The following is a 22,317-nucleotide window of genomic DNA, read 5'->3' as shown; positions in this document are numbered from 1 at the left end:
TAATTGAAAATAACTTTACCGATTTTTATAAAAATGATATGTGGTCTCAGTAAAAAGTAAAACTTCAAGCAAATTTTTAAAAAATCTCAAATCCCAGCATCAAGAACTAAAGAACATCCTTGCAGATCTATGCAAAGACATACATCTGGACACACATGTGCAATTTCATATGGAAGGATATTTTAATATTATCTATGCATCCCATTGCACATGCTGGCTCCATAAACTGCTTGGTTATTTTTTTCTCAATATGCTGGGGACATTTTCTCATGTGAAAATACCTCTATTTTCTACGTGTTTTGCAAAGAACATATACTGGTTTTTGTCAGAGGAAAAACAGTATTTTGTAAAGCTCTGCAGGAAATCTGTAAGCTGCCTTGCTCAGGGAAGGAAGCCCAAAGGGAACACCTCCCCCAGGCCACTCTGCTCTCAGCAGGCTCAGGCCTGGAGGCAGGAGCTCAAGACCTCAAGCCCTGGGAGGACAGGCTGGGCTCGAGGCCGAGCAGAAAGGCCCAGAGACAGGGGGGGCCCAGCCGCGCTACCTTCACCAGCTCAAAAGGAAACCGCTCGTGGAAGATGCGATTGATTCGGGCACCCCCAGAAAGCTCCAGCGTGTCCACTTGGTCTCCAGAGCCCTCGATCCTCTTTTCAAAGTCTACCCCAAACTGCTGGACCATCCTACAAGGAAAAAGAAAACCTAATGTCAAAGCGGAGGTTTTGACACAGCTCCAGTATTATGTTCTTAGTCAACTTACCTCTTTTCACTTTTTAGCAGCAAAATGTACATGTAGGTCAAAACAAATAAACAAAATTCAGGAGCTGCAGGTGGCAAACATTCGCTACACTCAAGGCCTACTCTAGTCCTGCTATGATTACTCACTCATTGAATTGAAATGGGTGCAGTTATTACTCCCACTTCCTAGATGACAAGAGTGAGGTACAGGGGTCATGGCTTATCACCCTCACCTCTGCCCTGAGGCTTGGTCTGATCCAACAGGACTATGGTGTGAAAAGATAGTCTCTCCACACAATTCAGGGGCCTTCCGCTGGTTCCCACCATCCCCCAGCCTGTGTGGGGTGGCACATACCACCACTATGGGCTGTGAGGCCTTGGACAGGTGGCTTTGCCCTCTGAGCTTTAGTTTCTTAATCTGTAAAGTAGGTTGATTGTTACAGCACCTCCACACAGGGTAACTGAGGATTCAAGGAGTTTCTAGATTTCATCAACTCCAAGAAGTCATCGATCCTAAAATACACCATCTGTCTATGCACCCACAAAAAAAGAAAAAATGCTGTCAATTGATGGTAATTCACCTAAAACTTCCGAATTCAGAGAAGTAGAATTTTTGTATTTTTAAAAAGTACTCATATAGTTGACAAAATGTGATAATACCACATGTGGCCCCTTAGAACCCAGACCTTAAAAATTATCTCTAAGTGTCACCAAGTAGTACTATAAAGATGTGACCACTAGAGAAGAACTAAGGTCTTTATTAGCGTCTTGGTTTTCCTTAGCACTTCTAGTTGCTTCCCCCGAGTCCCTTGCACTGTCTGCCTTAATCATTCCATTATTTCTGTCCTCCGAATTCTTTTATTTTTTTTAAGATTTTATTGGGAAATTGGGGGAGGGGAACAGCGCTGGGGAATCGGGGGGAGGGGAACAGACAAGTTGCTGTTGTTTTTGTTCTTCAGTCTAGTTGTGGAGGACGTCGCTTCACTGGCCCATGTTGGTATTATCATTGCGCTCTTCTCAGGTGAGGCAGATCAGTCGCTGGCCTCTGGACGGCCACTCACGGTGGCTCTTGGCAGCTCACACCGGCTGCCAACCACACACAGTAGCTTATGGCAGCCCAGCAGCAGGGGCTGCAGCCTACGCCGCCGCCGGCAACTCACGGCAACCCAGCTCCAGGTCTTAGCTGTGGAGGACACAGCATCACTGGCCCTCATGTGGGATCTGAACCAGGGCCCTGCTGCTCAGAGCTGACATCCCAAGCCATCTCTTAACCAACGCGTCACTTGGCTGGCCCCTGTCCTCCGAATTCTTGACCTACTCAAGTACAGGCACACCTCGGAGATGTTGCGGGTTCAGTTCCAGATCAGCGCAATAAAGCGAGTCACACACATTTTTTGGTTTCCCAGTGCATGTTTTATCTTTACATTACACTGCAGTCTATTAAGGGTCTAATAGCATTATGTCTAATAAACAATGTAGATTCCTTAATTAAAAAATACTTTATTGCTAAGAAATGCTAACCATCATCTGAGTCTGTTGGAAAAATGGCACCGATAGATTTTCATGATGGAGGGTTGCCACAAACCTCCAATTTGTAAAAAACTCATATCTGCAAAACTCAAGGTATGCCTGTATTGTGTGGTGTTTCTCTGAAGGGGAGCTGTTTCAGTGGGGACCAGCCCCATGGGCATGCAGCATGGAGCCCACAAGCTCTAGCAGGCAGAAGTCTAGCTCTTATGAGCAAATACAGGAGATATCAGTGCACTGTTGGGGTGGCCAGGCCAGGAACATATGAACACTAGTTTCCCAGGGGCCCTGGAGTACAAGCCACGCTCACAGAGCACCCTTACCATCTGTCACAGGTTGAATTTTATCCCCAAAACTCATGTTGATGTCCTAACCTCCAGTACTTCTGAATGTGACCTCATTTGGAAACAGTCATTGCAGATGTAATTCGTTAAGATGAGGTCATATTAGAGTGTGACCCTAAGCCAATGTGACTAGTGTCTTTAGAAAACCGGGAAATGTGGGCCAGCCAAGTGGCGCGGTTGGTTAAGAGCTGGCTTGGGACAGTAGCTCTGAGCAGCAGGGCCCCGGTTCGGATCCCACATGGGGACCAGTGACACTGCCCTCTACAGCTAAAATGGTGAACAACAGCTCGACCTGGAGCTGGGCTGCCATGAGTCGCCAGCGATAGCGTAGGCTGCAGTCCCTGCTGCAGTGGGCTGTCATAAGCTACCGTGTGTGGCCGGCAGCCAGCGTGAGCGGCTGGCAGCCAGTGTGAACTGCCAAGAGCCACTGTGAGCGGCCATCCAGAGGCTGGCGACCGATGTGCCTCACCTGGGAAGAGCGCAATAATACCAACATGGGCCAGTGAAGCAATGTCCTCCACAACTAAACTGAAGAACAAAAGGACAGCAACTTGTCTGTTCCCCTTCCCCCGATTCCCCAGCGCTGTTCCCCTCCCCTAATTCCCCAATAAAATCTTAAAAAAAAAAACAGGGAAATTTGGATGCACCGAGGGAAAAGCCATGTGAGGGTGAAGACAGAGATTGGGAACACCCAAGACTGGCAGCAAACCACCAGAAGCCCCCAGAAGGAACCAACACTATTGATACCTTGATCTCAGACTTTTGGTGTCCAGAACTGCAAGACAATAAATTTCGATTGCTGAAGCCACCCAGTTCATGGTGTTTTACCACAGCAGCCAAAGTGAACAAATACAGCAATGTCCAGGGCAGGTGAGATATCGACAGATGACCAGCGGTCACCAGAGACGAGTGGTCCTGAGTGTACAGCCACAATTGCATGTCAAGGGAACAGGCATTCCTGTTTCTAGTTGTACGGGCGAGATCCAGGTGCAAAGCAGAAAAGCGGGGGGAGGAGAGTGGGCCTGAGAGATGCCCCCAACCCCTTTGTCTGGGGAAAGAACCTGCCAGGTCTTTTAAATGATCTGCATTCTAGTCACAGCTGGGAGGTAAAGGAGGAGGTTGTACAACTTTGTTCCCTGACACGGAGCGATGACCAAGCTGTGCTAGTGGGGAGGAAGCCAGATACAGAACAATCTATCATAACGATGGTGATAAAAGTGAAAACGGTTAGTTTTTCTGTCACTGGCTTCCTATAGGCCATACACTGCATATGCTTGTGCATGACCTGCGGACCTGCAGGCATGGTTGCCGGGAACACCTCTCTGTAGACAGTGTAAGTGATACAGATTCAAATTTAAGTGCTCCTTGACCCAGCGACCCCTCTTTTAGGAGTCTGCCCTGCAGAAATCCTCCCATGTGTGCTCAATGATGAATTTGAGAAGCATCTGTTGAAGCAAAAAATACTCAAATGTCCCCAAGGGGTGTCGGGTCACAGGAATAACCTGTGGGATAAGCCAGGCAGCCATAAGAAATGGAAGGCTCTTGATGCTTCCGTCATTTGTTCTTATTCTGTTGTAAGGCAACAGCCCGAAGATGGGAACCAGGGTGCAGAGGAGGGAGAGTTTTCAGCCTCTTTGCTTCACTTTTATAATAAAGGCTGAGGGGAAAATTATGCAATTCAAAGGGACAAGCACCAGTGGAAAAGGAAGGACCAAGGGCCTCTGCTTGTCTGTGGCCTGCAGGACTAGGACCCATGGAGAAGATGCGAAAAAAGGCCCAGCCTTCCTGGGGCGCTGCAGATGACAGTAGTGCACCTCCACTGTGATGTGCAAACTATACCTGCAGGGCACTAGTGAAAAATGACAATTAACATGCTAAACCCTGGAGGATGGTGGCTGTCTGTGGAGGGGATCCCCTGGCCGAGTCCTACTTAGCAGTATTTTCAAAAGTTCCTCCAATGGCCATGTGATATGACAGCTGCTGCTGTCATTTTAAGGGCAAGGAAAGTAAGGCTCAGACAGACATGGTCACCTGCCAGTGGTGGCCCAGCAGGCCCAGGCTTACCACCAGGCCATAGCCTCTGCAGCATGTGGCCTCTAAATCTCCTCTTAAAGTCTGCAAAAGACTAGCGTTTGCATTATAGAAAGCTTTGCAGAATGCAGTTGAAGTTATCTGAGAGTAAAAGCATTCTCACTCCAATCCTACCACCATGCACTGCCATGTGGCCGAGAGGGTAGGGGAACGTCAGGTCTACCATGGTCACAGGGGACAGTGTCCCTCTGGTGTTCCTGTGGGAAGAGTCTCATGCATGGAACCATCTGCCATATGAGTTGCCAGGGAGTTTCCAGAACCCACTCTAGCCAAGCCCTTCCAGCATTCAGTGTCCCCAGCAGAGCAGAAACCAGGAGTCCAGGGGCAGGAGGGGCCCCAAGTGAGAACCTAGGTTCGTGGGGCACACCTACTCCCCAGCCTCAGAGCTGCAAGCTGCAGGGAGTCCCCCATGACTCTCATCTGGATTCCGAGTCAGGATGAGGATTCCGAGACCAAATGGAAGCAGCTAACAGTCCGGCTCCAGTCACCCCACCCCCCATGTATATCCTCTTTGCAGCAGCCCAGAGGGCGCCTGTGAGCACCTGAGCCAGGCCATGCCTATCCTCTGCTCAGAAACCTCCATGGCTCCCAACTCACTCAGAGCAAAAGTCAAAGTCCTCCCCATGGTCCACAAGTCCCTGCACAGTCTGCCCTAACCCCCATCCCCACCTCTTCTCAACTCTCCCTCATTCACTGTGCTCCAGCCCCATGGCCGTCCTCCAACATGCTGGGCATAGTCCTATCTCAGGGCCTTTGCACCAGCCAAGCCCCAACCCCCAGGACTCTACATGGCTCCCTCCCTCACCTCTTTAGGTCTTTGCCTGAGTCTCACTGTCAGAGAGCTCTTCTTGGCCACTCTATTTTAAATGGCACCTCATGCCCACCTGGCACTCTCTAGCCCCTTCCACACTTTAATATTTCGCCATTTCGCACACTATACATTTGCTTATTTACTTCTTTTCTGTCTCATCCTTCCCCCTCCCCTTCCTGAGCACACAGGGCAGGGATGGGCGTCTGCCCTGTTCACTGCAGGGACCCCAGTACTCAGGACAGGGCTTGACACACAGGAGGCCCTTGGGAAATGTTTGTTGAATGAACGGGTGGATAAACGAGGATGGGTGCCCAGCTCAGACCCGGGACCCTGTGGCTGGGTGGAGGCCCTGGTGAGCCAGGCTGGGGGACTGGGGGACACGTACTGCAGCAGGGCTTTGGTTTTGCGCGTGGGGTCGTCGGGCCGGAAGTTCTTGTACTCCTCCACTTCCTTCTCCAGAGACAGCAGCTGGCTCTGCAGCTTGCTGCGCAAGGTTGGCAGGGACTCCCGGATGTGGTTGGTCAGTTGCTGTGGGAGAGAGGCCAGGGGTCAGACGTCAGTGTAGTCATGAGGAAGGGGCAGGCCAGCTCTGCCCAGCACAGCCTCAAGAGAAAGCTGGAGCCTCAAGAGAACATCCAGCTAGCATCACACTTGTGCATGGGGCACGGAGAGGCGGTACAGGGCTACCCATGGGCCTTTGTAGCACAGATCAGTCGGGGTGCCCACACTATAGAGTACACGCAACTGTGTGCAAGGACTACGCAGAGTGCCATGTGTGCTGACCCAGAACAGTCTCCCACAAGTGCCACTCAGTGAAAAGCCCAGGAGGCCACTGCAGGACCACGGACTGAAGAACCGACAGACAGGCCACAGTCCATGAGGACAGCAGGACACCAGGTGGATGTGCAGACATGGGGACGGGCCCTACAAGCTAAGTCAGACACAGCTTCCCAAAAAACGTACGGAACATACGCATGAAGCACTGCCTTCTGGGAAAGAGTAAGAACATGTTTTCATTTGCAGGAACAGAGAGAAGGAAGCATCACAGGAAACAAATGCGATGGAAAGGGCAGAACGGAGCAGGGGGGCAAGAAGGAGACGTTTAACCGCAGCCCCCTTTCCTCCACTGCTCTGCTTTTGCATCAAGTGCACACATTTTAAAAGGAGGGAGCACTGCAGTAAAGGTCAGGGAATGAGTCTCAAGAGGTGTCGTTAGAGAAAAAGCCAGGTACAGAGCAGTGGGCAAATACCTTACTGCTCAGGTGGGAAAGAAAGGCGGGAAGGAGGGAGGGGGCGGTACAGACACAGCGGCCCTCCAGGCCCTGAGTTTCTCTAGAAGGAAGCCCAGGAAATGATGCCACGGGCAGCCTCTGGGGAAGGAACTTATCATGGGATGGGAGGAAGTGGGACATTCACTAAATTTGGGCCATATGCATATAACTTTTTTTTTTGTAACTAGTATGGGGGCGAGAAAAGAAGAAAAGAGGAGGGCAAGGGAAGGGAGGGGAGAAGAGAAGGAAGGGCAAAACAAAAGCCATAAAATCAGCTAATACCCCAAAAGTGAAAACCTGCACTTTGTTGCCATCTGACCTACAATACAAAAGAAGTTACAAAGTATCCATGAAGCTTGACACAAGGCTGAAAGAGCACCATACACTGTGGTATGAATCTGGGCTACCCGCAAGTCCTCTGTGACCAGTGGCCCCCGCAGGGCCCCTCTAAAGGAGCTGAAGATCTCCAAAGGTCAAGAGCTATGCTACCTGCTCAGCAGACCACTCTGGTCTCCAACAGCAACCTACAGCATTACAGCAACTCCATGCAACTCAGGGGGAAATGGAGGGGAGGAAGGACAACAGCTCCAGGAGGCCAGCTTAGCTGTGGGATCTCAGAGGAGACACCAGGGGCCTGCAGGGGCGTTTTATTTTCAGGAGAGTTTTACTTCCCGTCCCATTTTCCCACCCCTCTGCCCAGGCAGACCCGCATTCTTCCCTGGAGGGCCCCTCCCACTAGACACTTCCTTCCCTCTTTGCTCCGCTAAAGCGCAATCTCTGCCTTCCTGCTCTGTGCCCACTCTCTTCCTGGCTCCCATCACTACCGAACACATAAGTGAGCATTTGAGCATTTATCTGGTGACTTGTTCCAAGTCTGTCCCCCCAGTTAGAAATCTGCCTTCCCAGAGGACAGGGCCCTGCTCTCATGTTGCCACTGTGTCCCCATGGTGTACGTGAAGGAATGACTCTTGGATTGTAGCTCTGAGGCCCTGCCACCATCCAGGAAGCTGCCATAAAGTATCAAGGAGGGAATGTCTTGCAACCCCAGAAGGGCACATCAGGACAGCACCTAAGGACAAGCACTGCCTGTTAGTGTGGTTACCTAATCCCCCATCAGGGAAGTCGAGTAAATCAGTACATATTGACTAGAAGATGAGAAGCCATCCCAGTGGCCTCCAAAGTGCAACTGGTTAAACAGATTAGGGCCCATGTGCTTAGGAAATACTACACAGCCATGAAAGACAGAGGAGGGCTCTTTTCTTCATGAACAGAGCTCCAGGAGAAACTGCTGAGTAAAAAAATGCAAGGGTGGCATCCATGACTGTGTCATCATTTACGGTAAGAATGTGATTTGCAAAAGTCCTTTTTGCTTTTATGGACAGAAAGAAAGTTAAGCAGTACTAACAGTGGTGCCCTGTGGGCTGGAGGGAGGCGCTTCACTGTACATTTTTTATACTGATTTATGAACCCTTTGTGTGTGTGTGTGTGTGTGTGTGTGTGTGTGTGTGTGTGTGTGTGTATAAAAGAGCAAAATAAAACAGTGAAATATTGGAATTGATGGCGTTTGGTATGTCCTGCATTTCATGCAGTTGTATGCACTAAGCACTTAGCAGATGCCAGCCCTAGGAGGCAGGGATGGTGATGATTCCTGACTGATGGATAAGGGAGGGCGGCTTGGAAAGGCTGGGCCCCTGGTCCAAGGCCATCGGGTCAGAAGCTGATCTGGGCTTGTTTTGGGCCCATGAGGGTCAGGCTCTGAATCTGAAGTCTTCCTACTTAGCTACTCTCTGGTACTACTAGCTGCTCTGCTTTGGTTCAGGCCAAGTGTTCATACCCAGGTCACCAACCTCAGGAACCGTATGCAAACTTCTGGATATGTGACTAAATAATTACAATGGCAATTAAAATAATAGAAATAGTAATAATAATAGCAATGGTAATAATATTACTGATACCAACTTACTGATCATTCTTCAATAGGCCCTGAATCAAAGGTGGATTGAACCAATTCTGCTAAAATAAGAGCTGTTCTAGACCAAGGCCAGTTCCATCTTGGATGGCAGCTATTGTGCAGTGCACAGCACGCGCAACTGCACAAACCACTGCCCTACCTGATTCAAAGTCTTCTGCAGGTGTGGGGTGCCCATGCGGTCAGCCATGTGCCGGTAGGCTGGGTGGGAAAGGAAGAACTTCCTCTCGGCCGCCAGTGCTGTGCGGATGTCTTTCTTGCCCTCGATGTCCTTCTGGCTGCGGTTCACCACACCAATGTAGCCTGTGGGGAGAGAGGGTGAGGGTAGGGGCACTGCCTGGAGGGCCAAAGCGCCCAGGTGCCCACTGCAGCCCAGGCACACAGGGCCAGGCAAGATGTAGGTGAAGACGTGGATTCCATCCTACAAGTCACTGACACACAGTCACAGGCTGTATGCATTACTTAGAAACAATACAGAGAATGCAAACACAGTGCAGTCGAAAAGCAACCTAAGCATCTAGAGAAGCAGTTCTCAACCTCCTAATGCCACGACCCCTTAATACAGTTCCTCATGTGGTGACCCCCAACCATAAAATTATTTTCATTGCTACTCTATAACTGTAAATTTGCTGTTATGAATCGTAATGTAAATATCTTTTTGTTTTCCGATGGTCTTAGGTGACCCCTGTGAAAGGGTCGTTCGACCCCCAAAGGGGTCGCGACCCACAGGTTGAGAACCGCTGGTCTAGAGGAAGGAGAGATTACATCCAGCCTGGTTTGAGGGGGGTAGATAGAGACAAGCTTTGAAAAAGATGAAATCCACAAACTGAGCTTTAAAGACAGGTAAGAAAAAAAAATCTCAAAAAGAAGGGCAATTTGGGGACAGCTAATCTTGCCAGACATTAAAACCTATTCTAAAGCTATTATATTGGAAAAGATTGGATATATTGGGGCAAGTAAGTCCAGAGAGATGAATGGAACAGAAAGTCCAAAACCACCCAACAGCAGGTGGGCACTAACAGCTAACACTTCAAACTCTGTTGCTGACTTTTTTTTTTTTTAACTTTTATTGGGGAACAGTGTGTTTTTCCAGGACCCATCAGCTCCAAGTCAAGTAGTTGTTTCAATCTAGTTGTGGAGGGCGCATCTCAGTGGCCCACGTGGGGACTGAACTGGCAACCTTGATGTTATTACCACTGCGCTCTACCCAACTGAGCTAACCAGCTGCTCTAACTAACTGAGCCAACTGGCCACCCCAACACTTCAAACTCTGTAGGAGGGAAGCTGGATTATTCAGTGGTCGCTGTTGGCAAAGTTGGGTGCCTACCAAAATTAATTCTTGAGGGATCATAGATTTACACATTAAATATGAAATTATAAAAGTATTTGAAAAAAAATAGGTGCATTTTTAAAATGTATTATTATTATTATTTTAAAGATTTTTATTGGGGAATTGGGGAAGGGGACCATTGTTTTTTTCCAGGATCCATCAGCTCCAAGTCAAGTTGTTGTCCTTCAATCTTAGTTGTAGGGGGTGCAAGTCTAGTCGCCACTTCCAATCTAGTTGCAGGGTGGGGGGGAGTAATCTACCACCCCAAATGGGTGTCTAACCGGCAACCTTGCTACTAAGAGCACGCGCTCTCACCAGCTCAGTGGCAGCTCAGCTCGGGCGCAGCTAACTGGCCCATGTGGGTATCAAACCGGCGACCTATTGCTCAGAGCTCGCACTCTTAACCAACTGAGCCACTAGGCCCGCCCCTAAAAATGTATTTACATTATAATATTCTGAATGAAATATCTTAATTGTTATTCATGAGTACATGAGAAATGGGACTTGGGGGAGGGGGTTGAGAGACAGTCTCCTCAACTGAGAGCCTTTAGTATTATTTTGGAATTTTTCCCCAAATGTGAGAAACTATTTTTTTAGGCTAAAAATGCTAGTGAAAAGAAAAGATCTGTAATATTTGGACATAAAGAATAGACAGAGATAAACATAAAGAGGAGGAGAAAGAAGAAAAGGGAAGCAGGATGTTGCTCAAAAAGCCAGAACCACCAGGAGCCTCTGATGCACCCAGCAATACGGGTGTACGAATGGGTGTCATGGGAAATGAACTTAGCCTAGTGGCTGGCACAAGGTAGGTGCTCAATGAACAGAGGCAGTTATTCATTGTTAGTAACATAATTGAAGTTGGAAAATTAGACTGGGGGTAGGTGGTAAAAGGCCTGTTCTCTCAGCAGTAGGGGTCTTTCAACGCTTCTTTTGGGAAGAAGGGGAGTGGTGCCTGCTGAGTCTTGTGAAGACCTGATCGCTTTTTGTCCTCTCCTTATTAGTCATTATATCCATTTTACAGATGAGGCAGAGAGAGGCATCTGGCGTGGGTTTTGGTTCCTCTAAAGGTGCCAGAGGTCTGAGTCTTTCATAAGCCAAGAAAAGGATCCAACTGGAGGGATTCTGAAAGCCGCAGGGCAAAGGAGAAAACTGAGAGAGAGGCTGAGGTCCCAAGTCGGGAGTGAGCATATAAGTGAATGGAGACAGGAAGAGCCACTTTCCTGGAAACAAACAGGAAGGCAGAGGAGGGGAGACATACACCACAGTGAGCGAGAAGGAAGGAAGATGAGGAGATCCACGTCATCTGGCCACTCGGGCAGCAATGCTGAGCCCCACAAATGTCCCTCGGAGTTTAAGATGGTGGCCCAAGATGTGTGCGAGGGAGCACGAGGGCTGGTGGCTGGTGGAGGGCATGGGGGCAAATGGGGTTTGCCTCCCTCTTCAGCACTGACCCGTCCCCTTCCTAAACCTCTGACACCAATTTGCTCTTCAGCCTCTGATCCTTGCTGCCAAATAAGTTTTTGGGTTTTGCCCCTAACTACATACTTTATACTGATCTGCAGCCACCACTTGACACTTAGTGTCTGAGCAGTGCTGGGGAAAGGTGGCAATCAAGATTTGAATGTTTCCCCCATGCCTATCCCAGATATTACAGAGGAAAACCCCAGAAGCAAAAGATAAGACCAAAATGGTGCTGGCAAGGTACAAGAGCCAGAAGGTGTCCACAGCTGAGAGCTGATCCCAGAGGGAAGGAATGGGAAAGGAAGGAATGCAATTAGGGAAGAAATGGTCTAAAAAACCCAAAAATCTAGATGGATAGTCAACAATATGCCACAGTGAAAATCCAGAACCAACCTAAGTGTCCAACACATGGGGAATAAGAAAGAAAGCAGACACAGCTCCATATAAAGGACTCCACAGGACCTTTTGAAATCATCTTGATGAATATTTGCCTGTTGTGGGGAAATGTTCTACTAGTCTGCTATGTGAAATGGAAAATCAGGTCACAAAGCAGAATGGCGCTGGAGGGCTGGTGCTCAAAACCAGCTCTGTCACTTGCTAGCTGTGAGAGCTGGAGCAAAGGATTTGGCCTCTCTTTGCCTCAGTTTCTTCATCCATAAAGTGGGGATGAGAATACAGTCACCATGTTGGTTATCAGAATGAAGTAGGCTCTTACACATCAAGAGCTTAGAAGAGTACCAGACATTTAATAAATGTTTGCTATTCTCATTTTTTTGGAAATAAAAATACCTAGGGTATTCCTGTCAGAAAATCTGAACCTGAGTGCTGGCCGAGTGGCGCGTTCGTTAGGAGTTGGCTTGGGATGCCAGCTCTGAGCAGCTGGGCCCTGGTTCGGATCCCACATGAGGGACAGTGACACTGTACTCTCTATAGCTAAGATGGTGAACAGCTCGACCTAGAGCTGGGCTGCCTTGAGTCACCAGCGATGGCGTAGGCTGCAGTGGGCTGCTGTATGCTACCGTGAGTGGCCGGCAGCAAGCGTGGGCAGCTGGCAGCTGGAAGTTGGTGTGAGCTTTCGTGAGCTGCCATGAGCAGCCATCCAATGGCCGGTGAGCGACTGCCTCACTCGGGAAGACCGCAATGATAATACCAACAAGGGCCAATGAAACGATGTCCTCCACAACTAGACTGAAGAACAAAAGGACAGCAACTTGTCTGTTCCCCTCCCCCAATTCCCCAATAAAATCTTAAAAAAAAAAAATCTGAACCTGAAACTGAGCCTAATCAGGCCTCAGATCTAATTATCAGTTTACATGCACCTACCATTGGCCAAGCCTGAGTGTGGGATGTGATCTGGTTTCTTCCACAAATGAATGTTATAGAAAAAAACAAAGGGTCTGGGAGGGTTTCAAATAGAAACTTAGGTATTTATGTGTAAAATGATATTATGCCTAGGATTTGCTTTATAATCTCCCAGGGAGACAATGACAACAGGAGGTGAGGACATGCAGGGCATTCAAGATTAGCTGTGTGTTGATAACCACTGAGGCGGGGGTTCATGGGGATTCCTCACACTTCTTTACTTTTAAGAATGTTGAAAAATGTTCATAATAGTAAGTATGAAAATGAATAAAAGTTACAAATTCTGAGGGCTGGCCAAGTGGCTCAGTTGGTTAAGAGCTCGCTCAAGAGTTTGAGCTCTGAGCAACAGCGGTTCGAGTCCAGCCCGAGCTGAGTAGCCGCTGAGCTGCCAACAGGTGGCAGGATGGCTCAGCTAAAAAAAAAACAACAAAAAAAGTTACAAATTCTGGGGAACATTTTGGAAGGAGAGCCACAAAGTGGTAACTAGTGGCTATCTAAAAAATCGTAAACAGCTGACCTTTGAACAGCTTGGGATTAGGGGCACCATCCCCCTCTTCAGTCTATAATCCATGTATAACTATAGTTGGTCCTCTGCATATACAAATTCCCAACCGGAATTGACCCTTGAACATGGGTTTGAACTGCATGGGTCAACTGAACTGTAGTCATTGAACTGCGTAGGTCAGGGGTCAGCAAACTTTTGAGACAGAAGAGCTGCCAGGGGTCAGCAAACTGCGGCTGGCGAGTCACATACAGCTCTTTGGGTATGTACATGTGGCTCTGAAGTAAAACTGAAAATGAAAATAAAACTATCATAGTTTCATTTATAAAAATTTTAAAGGATAGGGCCCCAGTTTGGATCCCACACAAGGGACAGTGACGCTGTGCTCTCTACAGCTAAGATGGTGAACAGCTCAACCTGGAGCTGGGCTGCTGCGAGTCACCGGCGATGGCGTAGGCTGCATTGGGGCGGCAGTGGGCTGCCGTGAGCTAAGTGAGTGGCGGGTAGCCAGTGTGAGCGGCCAGCAGCTGGCATGTGCTGCCGTGAGCGGCCATCCAATGGCCAGTGACCAATCTGCCTCAGCCAGGAAGAGCACAATGATCGTAATACCAACATGTGCCAGTGAAGCGATGTCCTCCACGACTAGACTGAAGAACAAAAGGACAGCAACTCGTCTGTTCCCCTTCCATGATTTCCTAGTGCTGTTCCTTCCCCCAATTCTCCAATAAAAGAAAAAAAAAAATCTTAAAAAAAAAAAAATGAATGTATACAAACAGGAAGAAAAAGATATTTGAGTTCACTCAGAAAAAAAGAAGTTAGAAGAGTTGGGAAATAGATGATAGGGGAATTTATCTGGGAGCACTTGCCAAGGTTTCAATAATGAGAACAACAAAAAAAAAATTTTGTTTCTACAAAGCAGGAGTGCACCAGCTCTCCTGCTCAACCCCACCTACCTTTCCTGCCCTCCTCTGGCCCTCTGCCCCCCCCCCCCCCCGCCCCATAGCCCTAGCTCCCTACTCCCCACCTCGTGGCCCCCAGCCGCACCTCTTCTCAAGGGGAGCAGCTTGTTCTCCAAGACGTCCCTGNCTGGGAGCACTTGCCAAGGTTTCAATAATGAGAACAACAAAAAAAAAATTTTGTTTCTACAAAGCAGGAGTGCACCAGCTCTCCTGCTCAACCCCCCCCCCCCAGGTCTCCCTTCCCTGGCCCTGTGGCCTCCCACTGCCCCGCCCCATAGCCCTAGCTCCCTACTCCCCACCTCGTGGCCCCCAGCCGCACCTCTTCTCAAGGGGAGCAGCTTGTTCTCCAAGACGTCCCTGGCATCGGTGCCCTCGTCCATCAGGTCGAGCTTGGTGATGACGCCAATGGTCCGCAGGCCTGAAAAAGCCCAGAGGTCAAGGGCGCCACAAGGAAGGAGCCCCAAGCCACCATGGGTCCAACTGAGCCCCCCTACTTCCAGGCTGTGTGACCTGGCACAAGCCATAACGTCACCTGCCTGAATGCTAGTTTTCCTCATGTCAAATGAAGACAGTAACAGCACCAATCTCAGGAGGTTAGCCATGAAAATAAACCTGACACGGCAGGTTTTAAAGTATGGCAAACGTTTAATCAATCAACACTGGCCACTGTCGTCATCATTCTTACGATCAGTGACTGCATCTTGCTGCTGCAGCATGAGGGGAAACCTCATCACACTCCCGGGTCACAGGCGTCATGCTGTGCTCTCTGCTTACGAAGTCCCAAAAGAACATGCAAACTATTTCTGGGGAAACCTTTCACCTGAATGGCCAAAATTCCACTCTGTAAGCCACCCATTGAATTCTACTCCTCCCCAGGTCACCCAGAATCTAGAGGGCCCTCCTAGCAAAGCCTGACACCTGCAGATCAACCTCCCCCACCAGTGCCAGCCATGTGTGTGCCCACACATGCACGCATGTGTACAACACTCAGGGGACTGAGTGAGGCCCAGCAAGATCTCCCGTAGGCGCTAGGTTGGGCAATTAGGAGGAAACAGCATGCCCTCCCAGGCCCCCTGCCTGCTCCCATTCTGCTATGAGGGTGAGAGCTGGAATTACCTCTTCCGAGGTCACAGGTGTGAATATGCACAAAGCTCATGCCTGGTCAGGAGGGGAGAGGCAGAGCAAGGTAAAGAGATGTGACAGGCAAGGGAATCTGGGGATATTAACTCTATTGGAAATGTCTGATGTCACCAGAGCATTGTTTATTAGAGACTTGAAACAACCCAAATGTTCGAGAAGAGAAGGCAACAGTGGGGCACCTGGTGGAAAGCTGTGTATATACGTCCCTATGGTAATAGGAACACACGCACATATCACAGAAAAATAAATAAAGATCATCCCCTTTTTAAAATGTGAGTTTAAATGGAAGAACAAACTCTGAAAGGGTATCGGCCCAGTGTGGTCACCAGTATTTCTGCAGGGGAAGAGAAGCTGTCACTTTTTAGATTCTATATTCTACAATGGTGACATTTTTTGAGTAGTAATTATGAATACTGTTAAAGGCAGAAAAATACTTTTTCAAGGAAGAACGCCAGCATCAAGTTCACAAATGGTGCGTAACTGTATTCATCCAGATTTTCTCACAACCTGATCAAGCCTCTGCAGCGTCCTTGTCACAATCACACCCCATTTGGTGGGACCAGACTGTGGGGACAGGGAGGCTGTGGGGGGCTGTCAGCAAGGGCGGCCCCCCCTGGGAAAGTGTTCCTGGGATGACTTTGGGGGGAAGTCAGCACAGCTTGTCCCCCACAGAACAAAGATGCTTAACACACACATAGCCCTAGACTTTGAGGAGCTTGCAGTCCAGGGCGGTAAAGGGCCACCAGCAACCACCCAACACTGACCACCCCACTAGGCGTGACTCAGAGCTAGAAACCAGGGAGCATGAGCCACAGAGCCTGTCTCCCCCAGCTCCTTGCTGGTCCCTGACTCCCTCCAAACCACTATGGAATCAAGCAGTTGGAGAGCACTTCGTAAAATGTATTTCAGTGTGTGTCACACTCCATTAAACCTCCAACACTCTCAGAATCAAGCCAGGTCACACAGTGGCCCACAAGGAAATGGCCCTGGCCCCAGCCCCAGCCTCACCGCCCCTGCCCTCCCTTTAGCTCACTCTACTCCAACCGCGCAGGCCTCCCTGCTGTGTCTTGGGCACCCCAGGCTCAAATCACACCCAGCCTATTTGGCATCCATTGTCCATTTTTCTGGATTTGGCCTCTTTTTATGATTCTGGTCTTGCCTAAAACCTCACACCTTCACAGGCCCCTGACCCCTCCCACCCCAGGCACTCTCAAAGGGTTCTATTTTCTTCTAGTGCTTACCTCTACCAGATATACTCTACCAGAAATCCTACCAAAGTAGGCTTACTTGCTTATTTCCTTGTTGGAGTCTGCCTCCCCCATTGGAATATCAGCCCCCAGTGGCAGGGACCCTGTCAGTTTTGTCCCCTGCAGGGTTCCCAAGGCCAAAACAGAGCCTGGCATGCAGCAGGTGCTTAACTGAGATTTAGTGAATAAACGGACACTGGCAAAGTTTGACCCGGAATGCCCTGAGCCAGAGATGCCACAGCCCAGTCCCCATTACTCTCTATTGTCCCAACTTGCTTCATTAACTCACCTTCTTTCACCTCCCCATCCTGGCCCCTGAGCAGTTATGGAGACATCTCTAGTCCTCTCAGCAACTTCGCAGGTTGGGATTGAGGCTCCCGTCTGGACAGAAAGAGGACCAAGCCTCGGGAGTGTAAATACCTTCTAGAGGTGGGATTTGGACTAGCATCTATGCCCTGGGAAGGCGGGGCTCTTCCCATTTCCCTAAACTAGCTTTCAGTGCAGGAGAAGTGGGGACCATCATGTCCGAGGAGGAATGCCCAGCTGCCACACAACGGCCTCCCAGGAGACGCCGTCTAGCACTGCCGGGACTCATGGGATATGCCGTGTCCCAGACAGACTTTTCCTAGGGAAGCCATGTGCCAAGGAGAAAGCTAGTGACTTGGAATAAAAAATGCTGGGCAAGTCGCAATGCTCCAAGGCACCTGGAAGAGGGATCCGCTGCTGTGAGGTTTGATGGTTACCTTGGGGGTCGACCTCCTTGGCCATCTTGAGGGCGTCTGAGTTGGCCAGGTCCATGTTGGCAGGGGTGACAGCAAGGATGAGGCTGCTCTCCCGGCTGATGAACTGCAGGATCATGTCCTTGATCTGGTACTCGATGTCTGGGGGCTGGTCCCCCACCGGCACCTTGGTGATGCCTGGGAGGTCGATGAGGGTCAGGTTCAATACTGGGAGGGAAACCAGAAGGAAAGGTCATCAGAGCCTGGGGGAGGGGAGGCACACACAGCCACTGCAGCCAGTCAGCCCATTCCCCCAAAAGCCAGGGGGTCAGGTCTCAGGATTCCTTCTGCTGCTCCACCTGGATCACAACTTTTGATCCAGTAACTCCCCTCCTAGTATGCTTAATTGAGATTAAGACTACCCTACAGACACCCTCTATCCAACTCTATTTCAGTGTTGCAGTTTTAAATGAGGACATCAGCATCTGCAGATCGGAATCCATTCGAATGACTAATTAATTCAGCACAAAGATTCAGCCAATACCAAGGAATCATTAAAAACAAAAAGATGACACACTGATAAACAACATATTCTGGGGGCCAGCCGAGTGGCGCGATGGTTAAGAACTGGCTTGGGACACCAGAGGGCCCCGGTTCGGATCCCACATATGAGGGCCAGTGACACTGCCCTCCACAGCTAAGATGCTGAACAACAGCTCAACCTGGAGCTGGGCTGCCGTGAGTCGCCGGCGATGGCGTAGGCTGCAGCCCCTGTGGCAGTGGGTTACCATGGGCTACCGTGTGTAGCCAGCAGCCAGTGTGAACGGCCATCCAGAAGCCGGCAACTGATCTGCCTTGCCCGGGAAGAGTGCAATGATGGTGCCAACTTGGGCCAGTGAAGCAACGTCCTCCACAACTAGACTGAAGAACAAAACGACAGCAACTTGTCTGTTACCCTTCCCCCAATTCCCCAGCACTGTTCCCATCCCCCCAACTCCCCAATAAATTATCTTTAAAAATAAACAAACAAAAAAACCCCCAACATATTCTGATATGCATCTACACAAAAAACAGGCATTGGGCCGGCCGAGTGGCTCAGTGGTTAAAAGTTGGCTTAAGAGCGTGAGCTCTGAGCAACAGGGCCACCTGTTCAATTCCCACATGGGCCAGTGACACTGCGCCCAAGCTGAGCTGTCACTGAGCTGCCAACAGGTGGCAAGATGGCTCAGGTGGTGTAACAACAAGATTGCCTGTTCGATGGTGGGCTACACCCACCCACAACTAAGACTGAACTCGGCACCTTGAGCTGAGCTGCCACCAGGATGGCTCAGTGGATACATCATGTGCTGTTAACAACAAGTCTGCTGGTTCGACTCCTGCATGGAATGGTGGCTATGCCCACCTGCAACTAAGATTGAACACAGCACCTTGAGCTTAGAGGCCACGAGCTGCCAACGGGCAGCCAGATGGAAACTGGTGCCCTCTACAACAAAGACTGAAGAACAACAACTTGGCTGGTCCCCTTACCCAAATTACCCAATAAAATCTTTAAAAACAAACAAACAAGGCCGGCCGAGTGGTGCGTTGGTGAAGAGCTGAATTGGGAAGCCAGCTCTGAGCAGCAGGGCCCCGGTTTGGATCCCACATGGAGGCCAGTGACACTGCCCTCTACAGCTAAGATGGTGAACAACAGCTCGACCTGGAGCTGGGCTGCCGTGAGTTGCCGTTGACGGCTGAGTCTGCAGCCGCTGCTGCAGTGGGCGGCCATAAGCTACAGTGTGTGGCCGGCAGCCAGTGTAAGTGGCCAACAGCCGGTGTGAGCTGCCAAGAGCTGCTGTGAGTGGTCGTCCAGAGGCCAGCGACTGATCTGCCTCACCCGGGAAGAGTGCAATAACACCAACATGGTCCAGTGAAGCAACGTCCTCCACAACTAGACTGAAGAACAAAACGACAGCAACTTGTCTGTTCCCCCTCCCCCAATTCTCCAGTGTTGTTCCCCTCCACCAATTCCCCAATAAAATCTTAAAAAAATATTTAAAAAATAAAAATAAAAAACAGGCATAATTTATATAATGCTATAATTTAGTGTAAGTGGTTAAACAGACATATATGATAAACACATGTATACATTCATAAATACTTACATATGCATCATCATTTCAAGAACATGAAAACTATTTGTAATACTGGGGCCAGGGTAGGCTTTTGCTGTATATTCTTTTGTAATTTTTTAAGATGAGTCATGTATAGACATCATTTATTCAAAAATAAATTTTAAAACTCATCACAAGAAACCCATGCTGAGGAGTTCAAGTCTGCTGGAATATTCCCTAAATGCTGTCCGTGCTCTGGGCCAGAGGCTGCACATGGCCAGAGGCTATACGTGACCCCATGCTGCTCTGTTTAAATGATGCAGAGTTTTAAAATCAGGACATTTTGCAAAGAAGTCTATCTTTCTGGATCCTCTTGAGAAACAGAAATGCTGTCTACGTTGGGCTGGTTTCACTTGTCACTATGTGGCCGTCATAACCTGGGAGCCAAGTGGTTGTTTGCCTCTTTACAGGACCATACAAAATTAGCAGCCACAAAATAGTCACAGGCAAGGGTCGGCAAACTTTTGAGATGGAAAAGCCGCCAGGGGTCCACAAACTGCGGCTCACAAGCCGCACCACTCTGAAGTAAAATTGAAAATAAAAATAAAACTATCATAGTTTCATTTATAAAAATTTTAAAGGATATTATTCACATAATGGTGATTATTTAAAAATATATTTATGGCTCTCGAATAATTTTTAAATTATTGTGAGGGACAGGATTGGCTCTTCCAGGGGTCAGCAAACTTTTCAGACGGAACATATCCAAAGAGCCGCATGCAGCTTGCGAGCCGCCGTTTGCCGATGACCCCTGGTCACGGGGATGTAAAGTACAGAAAGGGAATCTGGTCAATAATTATCATAGTCAACAATATTAACCATGTATCGTGTCAGGTGGGTACTATACTTATGAGGGGATCACTTCGTAAGTTATATAAATGTCTAACCACTGTGCTGTACATTTCAAAATAATTAAATATTGAATGTCAACTGTAATAGAAAAAAATTAAAAACAAACAAATAAAAGGAGCAGCATACAGCTGCAATTTGTCCCAGTCCCCAGTGCTTCCAACAGTCTTCCTGGCATGATGTTTTTCTTAGAGCTGAGATCAATTTCTCAGTGCCACGTTCCTACCAAAAGTGGGAAGCTACAGATCAAGAGGACCAAGTGTGCATGTGAAGAAAACGAGGAGGCACATATTCTTTGTGACAGTGAGGCCAACCCAACCTGTCAGCTTTCCTCTGCCCCCATGATAGGCTTGTGCCCACGCTGCCTACCGTGTGGCGAGTAGACCCGCAGGTTGATGGGCACTGGGGAGATGCCTTTGTTGGTCCCCGTGACCCTGTCGGTCTCTGCTTCGATCTCCTGTCGAACTTCATCAAAGTCTGTAAACTTTTTGGACTTGCAGTGCAAAAACTCGGCATATTCTGCAAAGGGAAAAAAGATGCTCAAAAAGAGAAAGAGGTGAACTTGCAGTGGGTGGGGAGCAGATGGCCTTGTGGAACAGGCACTGTGCAAGCAAAGAACATGAAGAACCAGTCACGGTCGCTCTAGGAATCTGGAAGCAATAGATTCCTCCTCATGAGAAGTATTTGATGAGGGCACTCCTATAGACCGAGCCCCCTTCCGGTCCTTAGGGATTCCATAAGGAACAAAACTGGCAAAGATCCCGTCCCCATGGAACGGAGGTTCTCATGAAGCATTTTGCAAAACTATACATTGTAACATGAGTCAAAGAAGAAGAAAAAAAATCAACAGGTGGATGTGACCAGCATTTATTCTTTTTTGGTGAACAGAAGAGGAAATATCGGCATTCATCACTCAGAGCACGGGTGATGTACGTTTGATGAAACTTCTGCTGTGGTGTCATATGTGAGACTGAGTCCTGGGTCATGAGGTTCTACCTCGCTGTGGGTCACAGTCAAAAGAGACACAAGTTGCTATCCTAGTGGAATCCCAAGCCACCAGCGCTCACCAGCTGGCACATGTCCCTAGGACTCATTTGTCCTTCCCCAAGGCACTCACAGTATGGGGAACAGTGCACAACTGCTGGCCTCACCAAAGCCTGTCTCGCTGACCCTCCTTCCTTCCTCCCCTCCTGGCTATTCAAGGGGTCCCCCACCTAGACATGCACCCCTCAGGAGAAATGCTTTCTGGGTAGGGCCTCGAGTGAATGTAAGAGATCTCTTCACACCTTCTGAGCCCAGGGTGTCTGAACGCCATATTGACCCTGAGATAGAGGAAAATATATAAGTGACTAAAGAGGCAGTGCTGGCCCTATCATTAAGCCAGAGTAATCCAAAGCACAGACATAAGATAAAGCAAGGATAAAAAATGTTCACTGTAGGATGTAGGTGCTGAGTTTACAGATGCTTACTATATAATTCCTCAACTTTTCCTTATGTTTGAATTTTCATAGTAAATGTTGAGGACAAGGCTCAGAGATTGCACAGCTCCTACAGTGATGCTACAAAGAGGGAAGTCACGGGGCAAACATCCTAAAGAACTGGACCACTGCAGAGATGCAAAGATGTGTAAAACCATGCTTTCAAAAAGTAAAAAACTGGAAATTGTCTCAATGTCCACCAGGAGGAGACCTGGCTACATAAATCAGAGCATACATACCATTAGCTGCCTCAAAAGTAAGGATGGACATAGAGGCCTGCAACAGAGAAAGGCCAGGCAGGTCTAAAATCTCTACCCATAGGTGTAACGAGACAGAAAGAAATGAGTGCAAGAAGGTTTGCCATCCATCAC

At 48.8% G+C, this 22,317-nt stretch overlaps 1 protein-coding gene across 13 annotated transcripts in view; it reads right to left on the bottom strand.

Moving 5' to 3' along the window:
- Window positions 1-22,317, bottom strand: part of DNM2 (dynamin 2) — a 96,812-nt gene that overhangs the window by 28,794 nt on the left and 45,701 nt on the right. For all 13 annotated transcript variants that reach the window (XM_019659253.1, XM_019659249.1, XM_019659248.1 and 10 more), the window contains exons 3-8: window positions 20,838-20,987; window positions 17,491-17,694; window positions 14,680-14,778; window positions 8,889-9,049; window positions 5,892-6,034; window positions 543-678 (exon numbers count right to left, since the gene is read on the bottom strand). In XM_019659253.1, coding sequence (XP_019514798.1) covers window positions 543-678; window positions 5,892-6,034; window positions 8,889-9,049; window positions 14,680-14,778; window positions 17,491-17,694; window positions 20,838-20,987 — 893 coding nt within the window. The remainder of the gene's footprint in view (window positions 1-542; window positions 679-5,891; window positions 6,035-8,888; window positions 9,050-14,679; window positions 14,779-17,490; window positions 17,695-20,837; window positions 20,988-22,317) is intronic.

The sequence above is a fragment of the Hipposideros armiger genome, unplaced genomic scaffold (genome assembly GCF_001890085.2).
Source record: "Hipposideros armiger isolate ML-2016 unplaced genomic scaffold, ASM189008v1 scaffold_298, whole genome shotgun sequence".
NCBI lineage: Eukaryota > Metazoa > Chordata > Mammalia > Chiroptera > Hipposideridae > Hipposideros > Hipposideros armiger.
This window is presented reverse-complemented; position numbering and strand designations above follow the sequence as displayed.